This window comes from Anneissia japonica, unplaced genomic scaffold (assembly GCF_011630105.1).
Source record: "Anneissia japonica isolate Jap-2015-1 unplaced genomic scaffold, ASM1163010v1 scaffold585_len4108843_cov191, whole genome shotgun sequence".
NCBI lineage: Eukaryota > Metazoa > Echinodermata > Crinoidea > Comatulida > Comatulidae > Anneissia > Anneissia japonica.
Genome location: NW_022716829.1, coordinates 920,411 through 936,783, shown reverse-complemented (window position 1 = coordinate 936,783; position 16,373 = coordinate 920,411). Strand labels below are relative to the sequence as shown.

The window sequence follows — 16,373 nt, the reverse complement described above, 5'->3', positions numbered from 1 at the left end:
AAAAAACAAAAAACGCACCCCCGCCCCTGAAAATCTTTGAGGGGGTGACGCTTAACAAGTATATTCTTTTATTTGGCCTTACGCTGTAATTTTGCTGGATTTTAGCAACAATATCCAAGAGGCGGAGGCTTAAGTGAATGTTCTGTGTTATACAGTAATGGGCCATTATTATGGTTTTTACCCTACTTTTAAAGTTTTACTAAGAACTGGTAAAGTGGTCTTTAAGTTAACGTTGTCTTTCTTTGGAGGGTCTTTAATTAGAGGGAAACCTGTAGTATAATTATGAAGTAAATTTTTGATAATAAATTATTAGTAAAAAAAAACTTTTTGAAATACAGTATAAGAAAGGTAATAATAATAAAGCCTCAACATGCTTTACAACTACAGCAACAAGCAGTAAATAATTTTGATGTTAAGTGGAATTTTTTTGAAGAGATATAAATGGTCAATCCAAATATTAATTTTCATCACTGTAGACAGTGTATATTTAGTTACACAACATTATTTGTCACATTAATATATTCTCTAAAACATTTCGTTCTTTATGAAATTATTTGGTTGTGTGACACTCGAATTACAAATATACATAACTAATCAAAATACCTGCTGTGTTTCTTTTCAAACTGAAATAAAATGATTGAATGTTTTAAAGATAAGATTATAAACATAAATAGAAATTACTATTGTGTGTCATGTTTTGAGAATTGTCTGCAATATTGGATTTCTCTTGTACCTGTCAGTTCTGATTTCTATTCCCTGTCCCCTGACTTAAGAGTGTCTCAGGGCGATAAAATACTTATGTAGGTAACATTGGTAATGCTATCTGATTATAAGCTCTCAAAGTCAGGGTTGTCACTTTTGTCATTAAACAGCAATTTTCATCACCTTACGGCATTCACAGCTGTCAATCAGATATGCTTTGACTCATGGTCCTCAACCTATCAATTTCCATAAAAAAAATAATCATTCTTAACTATTGTTAGGGTTAATATTTTTTTTGCAATGTAATGTTCCAATGCAACGCAAAAATAATTTAATAAGTTTGATGGTAGTTTTTCTGGATTCATTTTTATAACCATGATCTTTAGAAAGAAGCAAGACTTATTAACAACTTCTTTTATCTACTCAAGCTATTAAAACATTCATGTTATATTAAAATTTCCATAAAGAATTAACTAATTTGAAAAAGCTGCTATGCAATTTCATTTATCAAAGAATAAGACAGGAAATTAATGAACATAAATAGATATATGGTATTGAATTTGGTTCAAATTTTTAAGATATAATTTAAGTTAAAAACATATCAAAATCTAATATATAAAAAACTAGGGACAGTATAATACAAATATATATAATAATGTACTTGAAATAAATTAGTGTAATTAAGAAATTGATGATGATTTTCTTGATAATAAGATGCAAATGTGTCATTTGATGGAAGAATGAAGTGGGAAGTACAGTATTGTGAAAGTTCTAAAAATGAAACATTTGCACTTAAATAGAGAACAGGCCCCAGAGCAATATAATTTTCTTTACTACTGTTTATTGACTTCTTGAATTGTGTTTTGACGCAAAGATCATGGTGAAAATGACATTCTTTTTAAGAGAATAAAGGTATCCAGCTGCGGTGTTCACACAACTTCGTATCCTGTCGTTAGCATTCGTGACTTTATAGTGTATCATCGTTGCGTTTAATTACAACCCCATATGGATATTGTAAATAATTATGCATCTGATTTGGCAGAGAAATGGAAGAAATTAGGTGATTAGTTCATGTGGCACCCCTTTAATTAGGTTTCTGTGCAAGAATAATGTCGAGAAATAGAAATCGTGCTCTGAATATTGTCTCGGCGAATTTGACGAGGATCCAATATGTCATGCACAGACACAACACTGTGATTCAGGTTTTAAATGCTACACAGATAGTCACGTTGTCAATGAACTAGAGAATTGGCTAGCCAGGCCTTGCACCTGAATCCCTGCAGCTGCCCTGGGTAGGTCTTACGTCTCGTCTCGTCTCGTAGTTCTGTGCTAGAAAGTCAGGTGTATCCTGGCCAGTGGCATTAAATAGACCAGGTGAAGCAACCTATTGTAGCACAATCAATTTACTTGTTCCGTTGCTGCTATTCATACCTGTACCATCCCAATTTTCTCAACTTACTTTCTTAGCCAATGAGTGACTTCGACTACCTATCAATTAGAAACAATAGAGGTAGGCTAGTGAAATCCGACCACCAAACATTTGTCCCTTTTCTATTGGTGTGCTTTAATTACCAAACATTACTAAACCTATCAGCACCTCTACATAAGTTGGATCTATTTGAAAGATAAAGTTAGTTTGAAGCTGAGCTTAATTTAATGCACACCCAATTGTGCCTCAAATGATCAACTACAATGATTTGTAACCTAAAGTTTAAGCTGTCTATTCTCATTCTTTATTTGGAACTTTTCAGGATATTTCCTTCCTCATGTAAGTGATTTTTACATATCTTTGAATGTAGATTTAATGGATTTTATAATTCAGTGATATTAAGTATTTTTCTAACTAGGTAGTATTATGTAGGATACTACTTTTATAAAATTTTAGTAAATGTAATTTAAAAAAATGTCAGTGTTTAGATAGATTGCAAATTAAATTCCCTTGATATTGAGACTAAGATATATGTTAAATATATAATTTTTGTAGTGAAATCTTCAAAACAGGTATTAAAATTAAACATTCAATAGCTATTATGAATACAAAATATTAAAAGTAACATTAACAAACTGAAACATTGGGACAAACTTTGTTTCATATTAAAACACAAGATAAACTTTATTATTTTGCCAAAAATAACCAGATACCCACTGAAATGTTTTCCTCAGATTGTTGGCATTTACATTATAAGAAAATTGAATAGGATTAAAATTTCCTCAGCTTCTTTTATATTTAAATTTTAAAAATAAGACTCATCTAATCGGTTCTTATAATCCTAATTGACTCTGTCACCAACCTCTACATGTGGCATCAGTTGTTGAATTTCCCAATACTTCTATAGAGTCAGTTAATTTTGTTTCTCAAAAAAAGAAAAAGAAAATATCACTTCACAACTCATTTGCCAACGCAGTTTCTTTATTGGAAGTGATGTTGATTTATTTGGCACAGTGGACTCTGTGGTTATTTTACGTACTATAAGTTGAAAGAATTCTATGGTTGCGGTAAGAAGTGTTAAGTAGAAAACATAGTTCAATATTCTGGAAGTTATTAGTTTTGGTTAAACATTGAAAGGATATGAAATACAAAACCACAAAACCAGAGAAATGTCAGTCCAACAATTAATAGTTTATGCAGAAGAGAATCGGAAAACTTTTATTCATAATGAAACCTTGTTATTAACGTCCTTGAATATATATTTGTCAGGGGTTATTATTAATGTGTTTTAGAATCTGTATATGTAACCATGATAATTTATCATTAGCAAAATGAAAATGTTTTTGATTGTTTGGGAAATTAATCATAATCCAGGGAAGTGACTGTTATTAATGTACCTTGAGCCCCTTGGAGATGTGCGCTTTAAAAGTCTTTAATATTATTATTGTTATTGTTATTGTTATAATAACAAACTTTATTTGAAACAATGCTTTTAAAACAGCTACACACGCTCTTGCAGTGCATTCATAAAAGTAGAAACATACAAACAAAACAATATAAAAGTAGACTCTTGATGAAAATAAAATATGTTACATAATTGCCCAAATGTTGAATCATTTTTCTAAAACGCTTGTTAAAAAATTTAGTGGGGACGTATTGTAAATTTATACTAATTATATAGAGATTTGGAAAAAAAGTACATGAAAGAAGTGAGATAAAAGAAGGAAAAAGAAAGAAAGAAAAGGTAAAGAAAAAATGATAGGAAAGTAAAGGAAAGATAGACAGAAAATAGGACTGAAAAGAAAGAAAGAAAAGGAGATGGAAAGAAAAGAAAATGCATAAAAAAAGGAAACAAAAGGTAAGTAGTTAATAAGGAAAGAAAGCAAATAAATATAAAAATTAATTAATTAAATAGATTGAAGAAACTTTAAGTAATTGTGTTTTTTAAAATTATTCAGTAGGCGAGACTTTTTTTTTTTTAACTTGTTTCGCGAACCTATTTTTTAAATATATTATTAGAGTAAAAAAATATAAATAAATATTGGTTTTTCATTTAGTAATTAGATTTGATGGGGAAAAAATAAATATTAAATTTTATTGGTGAATGTAAACAGTGTAGTAATGGGATGGTTAAATGCTTTAATAGTTAAGAACAAATATACATATTTTATTTTTAGATATTTCAAGGCAGCGGCAGATGTAATAAAAATAAAGACACTCTAATTTTTTTGTCTGAAATTTTCAATTCTTTTGTGGCTGCAATGCACTAATTGTCCAAAAAAAAAATTTTAATTTTATTTGAAATCACCATTATTGGCGGGCGGTAGGTTCGCTAAACAAGGTATAAAAAAGTATTGCCTAACTCAAAATAAATCAAATTGGTATTTATTATAGTTCATCATATCATTTTTGTAATTAGGTGAGGTTGTTTGTTGAATTATCTTTTGCTTGTAAAAGTGCATAGATGTATTTACATTATGCGCTATATAATCCAAGTTCACAATTATTATTATATTATTAGTTTTTCAATGCTTTTCAAGAATGTTGTTTTCTAAATAACTAAACATTATTTAACAGCCATGTGAAGACAGTTAAGTGTATATTTGTATTTTAAATATAGACACACACCTACATTACAAATTTCTACAATTGTTACCTCATCCCATGTATTTATTTTTTTTTTGTAAATGGACCTGCTTGACATTGACTTAGTTCACGTTTAGAATTTGGAATAATATTTTATGCAAATATATGGAAAATTTAGTACAAAGTACTGTATATATAATGGTAGTAAGTAGGCTTTAGTTAAAAAATATAGTTACTTTTGCCATACAGTACTAACGAACACATTTTATGTAATGTTCTCTGTTGAGTTCATATTCAATGTGGAAGCATATCTTAAATAGTATAATGTAATTTAGTTTGAAACTTTTTGTTTATATACTTAATATATAAGATCTGGATTAAAAAGTATATAGGTTGGAAATCTGTGACATCTGTTGTATAAAGCAAAAAAATAAAGCAAAAAAATAATTTTGGTGGTGAAATAATCATTGCTTGCTATAAACAATTAATTTGAATATTCTTGTAATGATGACTATTTCTTTTTTTACCCTCAGATGTTGAAGTGGAAAATCCAATTTCTGGAATCCTAGGAACTACCAGTTTAACAGTGGTTCCACCAGCCCCCCACAATTTACAGGTACTTTTAAGAACAGACCTCGATTCTGTTCCATCCTGTATCCCGACGGAGGATACTGTTCCTGTAAATCTACCATCTGTGGCTGTATTCTTAGAGGAAGAAGTGATGTTGCAGGCATCTGTCGCTATGGGAACTAACTTAACTTTTGTGTGGGAGTTTGAGGATGGTTTGTCGTACACGGTGTCACCATATTTAGCAGAGTCGGGATGTTCAAGAATTACATGCATGCAACAACATATAAAGGTGAGATATAAGGAATGCATTTTAGTTGTCACTCAGTCTCCAACAGGCTTGTACCTATGCATATTCTAACCTGCATTGCTTTGATCTATGAACAGGTAACAGTTGTAGCTTGTAGTCATGTGGAGCTGTACACCTGCCGAAATCCTTTACCTTGTCCTCACACTCCCATACCAGGTTTATATTGAGATAGGAAATGATATGGGTTGATAGTTATGGTCAACATATTTGTCAATTAATATGGTTTCTATGCATTTATTATGTCTAATAATTTTTCTCTCTGTCTATAGAAATATTTGTCATTACTCATAAATGATATATTCTTATCTGTGTTGGGCAAATAAACGTGATAAAATTCAATATTTTTAAATTGTTTAAATGTGGGCCTGTTTAAGCAAGTTATTTTCTTTCAGTTAAAAATTAGGACAAGAAAATATTTTCAAATGTATAGTGCCTTTCATAAATTATTGAAAAAGTGTTAATGAAAACAGTGAATCTTATTTTATATGATTATGAAATTATTAAATTCTAATGTTATCCATATTGAATGATGATAGTAAATTCTTTTGAGAAAACGTAATTTCTCCCATTGGATACTTTACCAACTACTATAAGCTATAAGGCCAAGTGGTATACTGTACATCTTTGAATTTTTCTATTAGGACACTTTCTTTCTCACAATATTATAATATGCAATGAATAATAACCATGATATTTGAGAATATCTAAATTAAACTTTTGGTCTTAATGTAAAATTTTTGGCCACTATATAATATATTTTCGTATTGAGAAACAACTTTTCTACTGTAGTGATATGATAAAGTTGTAGAGAAAAATGATATCAAGTTCCTATATTCTTTGCATTTAAGTCATAAATCTGTTAGCAATATTAAAAAGTATGTAGGCCTAAATCATTTAAAACTTGAATTGGTTTGAAGGCAGTCTTAATTAGATGTCATTAATAACTTGCATAATTGTATTCTATAAAAAGGTAGTCTGTTTAAATTGAATTTGTTTTAAGGTTTTGCACAGCATACAGGTTTTCCAACATACAGTACTATGTGTTTCTTGGAGTCTTTACATGCTTGATTGGTGGATCATCCAATTTGTTGTGGTTGCATATAATAATAGCTTTTAAGTTTGAGTTTAAACCTCAATTAAAGATCTCTACCTGAGCTCTGAGCGTAGAATTTGTATTGCACTTTGTAATCTCGTCCTTCATTTTTTAATTTAAAGAAAACATGTTAATTGCTTCATCATTTCGGCTTTTCCAATTTTAGCGGGCAATGACGCAGATTCTTAAGAGGTATAAATTGTGAGACGTTTTATATCAGTGGGGTGCCTGTAATTTATACTATTATTAAGGTTGTGCAAATTTGCTGAAAATAACTTTGGAATTTGAATGAAGTTGATGAATCAAGCTGTTCTATTAAATTAATTGATATTTAATGATAACAGGTCAATTTTTGATTGATCGACTTGAATGGGTTTAATGAAATTTCTGTAATATGTCTTGACAGCTTCTCAGAAACTCCACATTTAGGTAAATACTTTGGTTTTAGGCAAAAAATTATTGACCTAGTTGAGAAATAATTATTAAAGTTATAAATATGAGGCTTGCCATGCAACATCAGCATCATTGACAAAAATGTCTTTTAATATATTTATCTCCATATAGCTTTAAAATGATAGGTCATTTACTAAATAACTTACTACTGTATTGCCAAAGTTATGATTAAAATACAGCATTTTGTACCAAAGTATACAACACTGCCACATTCTTTTGCAAACTTCTCAGTTTAACATTTAGCGACAGTGTGCTGGTTTTAAGATTACAGGCCTCATATAATAAAAATTAAAAAATTAAATTGTTTAATTGTATTTCAAAAGCTTGTTACCTTTTAACTGAAAATTAGAACAAGAAGCAATTTTTTTAGATAATGTACAAAGACATCAAAAGTAGAATTAGAATAAAATTTAAATTTTGAATTTTGGTACTATAGGGGAACACAATAGCTCTAAATATTCAAAAAAGCTATTTATAATACAACAATTAAATCACAGTATAAAGATATTTGTTCTGTTGTCTAACCTGTGAGTTATTTAACTCCCACATTTTGGAATGAAGTAAAAATTAGCTCTAGACTTTGAGGTTCTAAGGCGGTATCTAGACTTGGAGCAAATTCAAGGATTTTTGTGGTAAATGTTTATAAATCAATCTATTTTTTTTAATATTTTTAACTTGGTAAAAGTGATAATTTATGTGTTACTTTTAAGTGCACAATTATGTTTTTTTGTGGTGGTAGTAGGCAAGGCCTATGTGTTACCTTTTAGCCAGAAATAGCATGTGAATTTCTATAAAGTTGGTTGCTTGTCTAATTGTAATATGAAATTTTAATGTATCAACTGATATTTTTGACATATTTTTCTGCAAAAGTTTTTGAGAATTCCTAGATTTTATCACAGACTGTCATAAGGCCCTATAAAAAATATTATTAGTTTATCACCATATCTGGACAGGAAAAGTGATGAGGGAGGGAGGCTTTTTTTTTAATTTTTTATTTTATTTTGGTAAAGCCAAATATCACCTTGGGTTGTTTGCTGGTGCATTGATATTCAAAGTAAAACATGATTTAGATAATGCAAACAATATCTACTAACTATTTAATAAAATAAATAAAATAAATAAATAAATAAAAATTTTTTTTAAAATTTCCAAAAAAATCTTTTTCAACATTTTTTTTTTTCCAGTACCATAGAAGGCATGCGCGCATGTGTGATAAACTAATAATTTTTTTTATTGGGCCTAAACTTGTGAAATTATAGGATAATAAGTTATGCAACTTTAATTAGAAAGTTGTTTTTATTAACATTTTTGACAAAGTCTAAAAAAGATCCTAAGTAAGGCCGACACACCCGACCAACCCAAATTTTATGAATTTCAGGCTCGGCATTTTAGGTTTTTTTTTTTTACTACAACAAACAATATTTTTTTTTTTTAAGCAAATAAGGCTGGAATAGCCTTGGTCAGGCTAGGGGACCAAGGCATAGCCTATTTTGCTGGATGGTACATGATGCAAATCCAAAATTGTTGTATTATTTGTGTATTTTCTACTTTTTAGGTCGTTGGGGAAAAAAATTTCCTACCGACCTACTCATTTTTTGGATTATCCCAAAACGTGGTTTTTTTTTTTTTTGGCCTAATGTTCATGCAAAGGAAATATGTGCAGAAATATAAATTGATTTTCTGGAAGTAAGGAACATGAACCCAAAGAAGAGGATGGCGTCATTTTATGTAGCTGACCACTAAATACCATTATACAAAGGTAGCATTTATCTCATTCTTGGCACTGGAGTAGGAGACAGACCAGGATAGATACTCAGTGGCATGGCTAATGGCCAACTACACCACCAGTCATTCTTCAAGCCTAGTACTGTTGTGTACCTCTGTGGTTCAGTCAGGGGTTCAATGTACTAAACTCTGAAGCTATCTTTTCTTCTAATCATTAATGTCTGCTGAGTGCTATTAAAATTTAATAAGGTAACAGTTATCTATCCTACTGTTTAAGACTAGTACAGTAGGAAGGTCTTGTCTTATGGCCTGCATGATAATGAACACCACTGTACTAATAAGCTCGAGTGAGAACCAACAATAACAATCACTTAAAGTTGTTGTGAGGTCTAATATCAGGAGGAAAAGTGTCAATCTTTATTGCCTGCAGTGTTTACCAACGTAATAAGTTGTTATTTTACCTATGCGCCAATATTTCATTCAGGTCTGTATTAAAAAAAAAAAAAAACTACTACTACATAAACACATACTCTATTCTATTAACAGTGCATGACTCTATACTGCATACAGTCTATCTTTATAACTGATAATCAAGACAATTTTCAAATAAATACTTGTACTTCAAAAATACCATTTGATCTATTAAGTTAAAAGGATAATTTATAAAAGTAGGTCTTTCTCACTGGATGTAAGTAGTTTATAGGACCTTGTATGTAAACATCACTTTTTATTATTGTTTTGGTCAACATAATTTCTGGATTTTAAGTAAAGTAGTAAAGTAGTTGTCATGGTGAATGGAAATATATATTCTCATCAAGTTGCATTCTGTCTTTTTGTAAAAACTTAACTTCCAATTAGGCACAAATTTTTTTCTCCCTGATAATACAAATCTTGTAGTAGTACTATTTATAATTTTCAATTAAAGTGTAATTACTTACTAAAATATAAAAACACAGATAGACTTTAAAGGGGGGGGGGGGTACTTTAGTTGAAAGTCAGATAAAATGACACAAATCAACATTTTATTTTGTACTCTTTATAGAAATAATGACATAGCGATTCGTAAACTTGTAGTAGCACCTGACCAAGTCAAAATTATATTGTATAATATTTTTCTTTAAAACGGAAATTAAATTGATAATAAAATGATTATACAGTAATTCCACATTTTGTTGATTTGTTGCCAATGTTTGGAAATCTTTAGAGTTCTCAGCATGAAGTGTTGAGTGTGTGCCAAAAAATGGGATCTTGTAGTTGGCGCAATAATCACTTTAACAACTTTCAACTGCATGGAACATGACCATCCCGGCCAGTTTCCTTACGATTCTGAGGTTTTTGATTTAATTCCAATGTTTATTTTGACGAAGATAAAGGGAAAAGTTACCTTTGCTAAATTCATTTAAGTATACAGTAGGTTTTACCAAGATCATACCTAAATATTATCTGCTTCGCGAAAATGACTACTGTAAGGTATAATGCACAACCATAGGGTGAATTTGAATGTTGTTGATAATTTCTTTACGGACAATACCACTTCATAGCTTTTCTGCTCATGGGTAGCAGCCATTTGGCTTATCTAGGAGTTTTGAAGTGGGAGGGCTGATGATTTAAGTGAGTGGGTGCTAGCTTGCAAAATAAAGTGATTTTTATCTACTTGAGCCTGTTATATTTTTGCTTTATACATTTTCAATGGTGAGTGACTGGGGGGTGCGAGTTTGTTTATGGGGGTGTGTTATGGGGGTGTGTGCATCCCCACCCTCCGATACGCCACTGGAAGCAGTTTGGTTATTCCTCCCAGCCACAGTTTGCTAACTTGACTCGGAGTTTAATAAGGATAAAGGAACACAATAATGTGAAGTGAAATCATTTGTCTAGTCCATCAGGTTCATGTGGTAAACTGGTTTACAAACAGACATGGAATTCCTCTTGCTTTTCCAATATCTTATAATCTCATTACGAACAAAAACCATGTAGTTAGGATGGTATTATCGTTGAGACTCTGGGCTCAGCCTCGGGACTAGTACTAGACAATTAGTCATGAAATGCTTTGGCAGTGAGAAATTCCTACCAAGAGATGGTCATTGGCAAATCCTTTGAAGGAGCAAGGGGATTGATCAATACAAGTTCATAGTAAACGGGACAGTCGGTCTTCTTAATTGTTTTTTTTTCTGACCTAGTTCTTTCAAATACATTTTTTATCTTGAAGGTAACATTATGTGAACTACATTGCATTAACCACTTCTTCATAGAGTAAAGTAGAATGTGACATACATTTGTTGTTGATTCTTATCATCATCTTACCATCTGTCTGTCATTTAATGGTGGTATCTGGTATAAGGCTGAAACATATGGCATTATTTATCTCTGGGTGTTTTTTTTTTTTTTTTTAGGTTTATGGCCTCAATATTGGCTTAGGTCAATTTTTACTACTTTCTCAACAATATGTTTTTATTGTTGATAAATTAATTTTATTTAATTATGATGCAGTTCTCTCTTGCTTCTTGCCATTCCTTAATATTTTTCAATTAAATATAAAAGGAATTTACATATCTTTTCCATCTTTTTTTTTTTTTACAGAAAAACTATAATTATATTGTTTTTTTATGATGTGATTCCAAGTTATGGAAAGAAGTTTCTTTCAAATCTTATAGAAAGAATTGTGCATATGCTATTTGGTATTAATTTAATTGTAACTTTCAGTTAGTAATATTTGTTGTTTTCTCTGAACTAACCATTAATAGATGAGTGCCACTGTAACAAAAGTGTTTGTTCAAATAAATAAATAAATATAAATAATTTACTTTTGGTTTTACAGAATCATACCTTTACTACAGAAGGAATCCAGAAGGTGTCAGTGAATGTTTCAAATTCTTTGGGTAGTCTCTCAAAGGAACTCTATGTGGTAAGAACTCTCACCTTCAAAAACACCTTAAGCTGGGCACTCACTGTCCACGACGGTCTTCAGCCGACGCGATTCTATGAAGAACGCAACAATGCGCGCAACGGATCGTTTTTAATGACGATCCCTTCAGACTGCTACCGACAATCAGCCGACGGCGTTGCGTCATCTCTCGCTCACTGGGAGCGGAGTTCGATTGTACGACTGTCGCACGATGCAGCGAGTGTCCACCATTATACAGTAGAACACAAGTTTATAGAATGTTGAGTCAAACCAATATACTAAATTATCATGAGACTTCAGGGATGTAGTCACTATATGCACAAGTCATAAAAACTTTTTTATGAGATGTAAACAAGCCTGTAGCAAGGGGATTCACAGGGTTTGAAAGAATCCCCCTTTTTTTAAGGTGACCTTTCAAATTTCCAGTTGTTACAAATTAATATGTATGACACTGACAGGAAAGGTATCAGCTTTAAAATATATTATATTTTACTTATTTTTTTGCTTTATAAAATTTTTTCCTAATTTTTGCATGGTATAGTAGAACCTTGATTTTACATTCGGTATGGGACCAGAGGGCATACATAGATCCAGGGATTTGTAAAATCAAGTTGGGTTAAATTAAAGAATGAGGTTCTACTGTGATAATAAAACCAAACATTTATTTAAATTGCTCAATTACTGGAATTATTACTTACTAAGCCCTACAGTTGCTTTGATGTTCTGGCAAAATATCAGTAGGGATCCATCTTCTTTCATGCATATTATTTAGTCTTTCAGTTGGAATCTGCAATTTTCATGCATTCTTACACTTAGTTTTGTTATTACCAAAAGGTGGTGGTAAAAAGAGAGATGGGTAATCTAAGCCTGGTAGTTGATGATGACTTTGAACCATACTACACCAAGCCAAATACAGCAGTCAGATTTATGTTAACGTTGTTCACTACGTCACGACAGAACACTTACCTTGAGTTTGATTTTGGCGACAGAAAAGCGTTCAACTTGAGTCTGAAGGATGAGAATGACACGTTTATAGGAGGGAAATCCTTGGATTCAAATCATCTTCATTTAATGGCAGATTATGGAGAGAGCTGTACACTGTTCCTTTCATTCCAACATAGTTATGAAAATTCTGGTGTATATTATGTGAAATCTAAGGTATTTAGTATTAATGTGACATTGGAAGAGAATTTGGAAGAACCGATTATTATTCAGAATGTGATATCCGATTCACAACTTAGAGTAAACTCATCATATGCTATTGGACCTGTGAATAACTTTAATTTAAAATTATCACCATTAATTCATAATATGTCTTCAGACTGGGCAAAAACGACTTTCAGATGGGAATTGTTTTTAGACAATTCTAGTATTTTGATAGAGAAAACAAGAGAACCTGTTTTCTGCCAAATGTTCACTGAAGTTGGCAGGTATGCTCTGGCTGTTAATATTTCAAACCTTGTCAGTTTTGACTACATCAAAAAGTATTTCTTCGTTCAAGCGCCAGTGGATGGACTGTCAATCTATTCAACTAGCCCGGCCTTCATTTCTTTGGGGAGCACAGTACATGTAGTGGCGTCTGTGAATAATGGCACAAATGTTACATTCAAATGGGACTTTGGGGGCTCAGATGTATATGTAGCCCCAAGTCCAGTTGCATTAGCCAATCGCTACCAGGAGAGCTCATCTGCAAACTATACTTACTGGGATGTTGGCTCGTACAACATCACAGTTACTGCGATAAATTTGGTTAGTCAACTTCAAAGGACTTTGCCAAATGTTGTGACTGTAGAGCAACGAGTTTCCGGGTTAAGCCTAATTGAGGTTCCACCAAACGTCTTGGGAAATCTTACAGAGATATTTGCAATTGTAACAGAAGGGTCGCATATCAGATTCTCTATTGATATTGGTATGGGCTCAGAGAACATCACAGCCACAGTAGAAGATGATGGTCTCTTTAAGATTGTCTATGATTTTCCGGAGCCAGGTGTGTATCGTGTGACTGTTACAGCATTCAATGATGTGTCTTCAGTGGCAGATGAGGTGTGTGTGATTGTTCAAGCCTACATCGATGACATTGTTGTTAAACCCCTCTCAGATGTCTTCGTTGGACAAATTAGCAAATTTAAACTGACATACGGTGGTAGGTTCAACTTAATTTCTACTTTCAAAGACTAGTGGCCAGTTTCATATGTTGGATTTTATTCAGCATTTCAATAGCAGATTAAAATTTTATCTCTTCAGTTTGCTTTACATTTTATTTGTATAACCTTCAACTTTCTATACCCTTGGTTTGGAATGATAGTTTATTTACATGTCCTGTTGATTGTGTATTATGCTAAAATTAACAATAACTAATTGTCATGAAATCTGTAAAAGAAAAAAGAAACAAGCAAAAATCAAATTAAATGTATTACTCAATATCTTATATCAACTTCCAGCCAATGAAAATCTGAATGAAGAATGGAAAATCATTAAAAATACTCGTTCCTGTGTTTGAAATCTTTTGAGTGAATAGGAATAACCTTTAAACAGTTAATTTATTCTGTTGGGCATTTATACATTTCAGGTGAAATCTTAGATCGGTCAGATTTACTATTTCAGTGGAGTGTGAATGGAACAAATTCCACGTCTGTAGTACCATTTCTCACTCACATATTTTACGAGGCAATTGGGTCAGTGCGACTTGAAGTCCTTGTCCGTAACCTAGGTAAGTTATTTGATGACTACTAAAGTGATCTTGATCTTGCATGACGAAAGCTTGCGTTTATAACATCAAAACAAAAATTGGTTTACTCCTTTTATGTATTGTAATGTCTATTTCATGTATATTATGCAGAACCGGATAAAACTTTAATATTAGGACCCTCAGATTAAGATAGGTATATTTCAAAACAATGTTTATCTCATTCAAATGGTCTTCGATGTATTATGAATATACTCACAATTGGTAGCTATTTTTTAATACTCTGATTTTTTTTTTAGTAAATGATTTCATATCTTAAAATGTCATGACCTTTTCTTAACAAGGTGATGAAATAGTGTATTATTATTTGCCAAAAATTTCTGTATTTTTTTTTTATTACCTTAAAGGTTCTGGTATCTTTTACTTGGTGCCATTTAGTGTGATAGAATATCACACTAAAGTAATTGTTAGAATTCACATTTAGACTCTTCATGTACTGTAAGATGTTTGACTGATTCAGCAGACAATTAAAGTTTAAAACACGTTCTAGGCTTAAATATCCGACCATAACATAAAGATTTTTTTTGTCATGAATACCTGTAATTTGGCCATACAATACAGGTATATGTTGTGATGTAACATATCATATATGGGAAAATCATAGATAATCGTTACATGAAAGAAATAGAGTGGATAGACATTAACTCACATGATTAATTTCTTTGATAGTTGTGGAAAAGAAAGTTTGGGTTGAGTTTGAAGTCTTTGACATCATGGCACCAATGGCTCTGAATCATCCATTCTTTTTGGAGTTTGGGAAACCTGTTTTATTCCAGATAATGGTAAGAAACTGTACCATAATTAGTTAACTTAATGCAATTTTTATTTAATACCATTCACTAGCTTGTTCACCTGCAAGACCTACAAGGGGGAGTGGAATGGAAAAAAGATCTGTAAATCTGTCCCTTGTGCTTTTAGCTTAAGGCTCTTCTCAAGATACCTTACAATAAAGAACAGTTGCTGAGTATTTTTATTTCTGTCAGAAGTCTGATTATCACTGTAATGACAGATTTCCCTCATGGTATCCCACGTCATGACAAACCTGGAAAAGTCATGAAATTTGGGGGAAAAAACCCCACTTTTATGTGCATGGAATTGTCATTTTTTGACATGAATATGCATGTATTTGTTTTACATTGCAAGTCAAGGAAATTTCAAAACTGGTCCTTGAATTGTCTTGCAGTTCATTGCACTCAACAATATTTGATCCTTTTGCTTTTTTTTCTGTGATTAAGAAAGATTACATTTTTTCCTCCAAAATTTACAATTTCAGTAAAGAATGTTGTAAATATTATCATTACAAATACTAGTTGGCGGAAATTGATGGCAAGATGGGTGCCACTAATTATATTATCTATTATACAGGTGTAACCTATTTTTCAGATGTTCTCGTTTTCGGGTGATGGACTTGAGAATATTGCATTACCCTTGGCCTTTATTTGGTTTGAACATTTTTTAAATTTGAATGCATAAAATTGATTTCTCGAGGCGTTTTTGAACATCTTGAGATTAGCGCTCCAAGGTTTTTCATTAAAGACATTATTCCGTTATCACTGTGCGTCCTGCTTTTAGAGTGTTTCTTCTATCTGAATGAACCACCGCTACCCTTTTGTGACTCTCCTTGAAAAAGTTAATTATACTATGTACTACTGAATGTTTTGAAACTCTCCAATATAGCTCTAATATTTTACATATATAAATACAGTCTTTGTATATTTGCCATTGTGTGTGTTTTTCTCTTTTGCTTTATTTGTGTAATAGACTATTAATGATGTTATCATCAGGAGAAATGAATAGTGATATTATTTATCTATAACAGACAAACAAAGCAAATAATCTTCACTATATATATATATATAT

General features: G+C 31.5%; 1 protein-coding gene across 2 annotated transcripts in view; it reads left to right on the top strand.

Moving 5' to 3' along the window:
• Positions 1-16,373, top strand: part of LOC117109827 (polycystic kidney disease 1-related protein-like) — a 104,923-nt gene that overhangs the window by 34,438 nt on the left and 54,112 nt on the right. The window contains exons 1-6 of one of the 2 annotated variants that reach the window (XM_033252257.1): positions 2,101-2,470; positions 5,251-5,576; positions 11,681-11,767; positions 12,602-13,910; positions 14,337-14,477; positions 15,183-15,295. In XM_033252257.1, coding sequence (XP_033108148.1) covers positions 2,395-2,470; positions 5,251-5,576; positions 11,681-11,767; positions 12,602-13,910; positions 14,337-14,477; positions 15,183-15,295 — 2,052 coding nt within the window. In that variant the 5' untranslated portion in view covers positions 2,101-2,394. Of the gene's footprint in view, positions 1-2,100; positions 2,471-5,250; positions 5,577-11,680; positions 11,768-12,601; positions 13,911-14,336; positions 14,478-15,182; positions 15,296-16,373 lie in introns of those variants that run through there. The other variant, XM_033252256.1, reaches the window with a different exon arrangement.